This window comes from Propithecus coquereli, unplaced genomic scaffold (genome assembly GCF_000956105.1).
Source record: "Propithecus coquereli isolate 6110/MARCELLA unplaced genomic scaffold, Pcoq_1.0 Scaffold84, whole genome shotgun sequence".
NCBI classification, from domain to species: domain Eukaryota; kingdom Metazoa; phylum Chordata; class Mammalia; order Primates; family Indriidae; genus Propithecus; species Propithecus coquereli.
Genome location: NW_012154618.1, coordinates 1,352,226 through 1,352,998, shown reverse-complemented (window position 1 = coordinate 1,352,998; position 773 = coordinate 1,352,226). Strand labels below are relative to the sequence as shown.

The window sequence follows — 773 nt, the reverse complement described above, 5'->3', positions numbered from 1 at the left end:
TCCTTTGTAATACATTTTTAAATTTTATTCTGTAGGACTATTTTGAAAGAAAGTGGGTTTGCCAGATACCTTCATTCAGCTGTTCTTATCAATGGAGCTATGCTTATTTTTGGAGGAAATACCCATAATGACACTTCCTTGAGTAACGGTGCAAAATGTTTTTCTGCCGATTTCCTGGCATATGACATAGGTATGTATCTGTTAGGATTGTACAAAGTAGGAAATATCAGAAATTTTCTATATAGAGATTCTCAAATACATTATTTGACAGCATGTGTATATGTCATTTTAGAGACAAATTCAGTGATAGATTATGAATGGAATTCTCTCTAATTTAAGCATAGTGGTAGTATAGAGCCAGGAGAACAGAAGTACTGAAGTAAGTGAGTGGTGGAGACAGAGGAATAGAGAAAGCTAGGTTTGAATGTCCTTCTTAAAGCCTTTTGTAAATTGCATCCCTATGTGAGCACTGTATCAGTCTATTGTGTTTGTTACCTTATTAGTTTTGATGATGGATAGATATGAAATACTGTCAAATTATGTAAATTATAAAGAATAGGAATGTAAAGCAAAAGTGCATTTATATTAAAAATTCCAAATAAACTTAGTATAGGAGTTAGCTAGAACTAGAGAAAGGAGTATAAAGAAAGTAGAGCTAAAGAAATAAGATTTTGAGACAAAATGGAAACCCAGAATGTACCTAGGAATCGAAACAACTAAATAAGCATCTTTTTCCAGAGAATCAAAAATAGAGTACATTTATCCAATTCACT

The 773-nt window shown here is 32.1% G+C and overlaps 1 protein-coding gene across 1 annotated transcript in view; it reads left to right on the top strand.

The window, feature by feature from the left end:
• ATRNL1 (attractin-like 1) overlaps positions 1-773 on the top strand; it is a 739,312-nt gene that overhangs the window by 146,465 nt on the left and 592,074 nt on the right. The window contains exon 10 of the mRNA XM_012663875.1: positions 36-190. Coding sequence (XP_012519329.1) covers positions 36-190 — 155 coding nt within the window. The remainder of the gene's footprint in view (positions 1-35; positions 191-773) is intronic.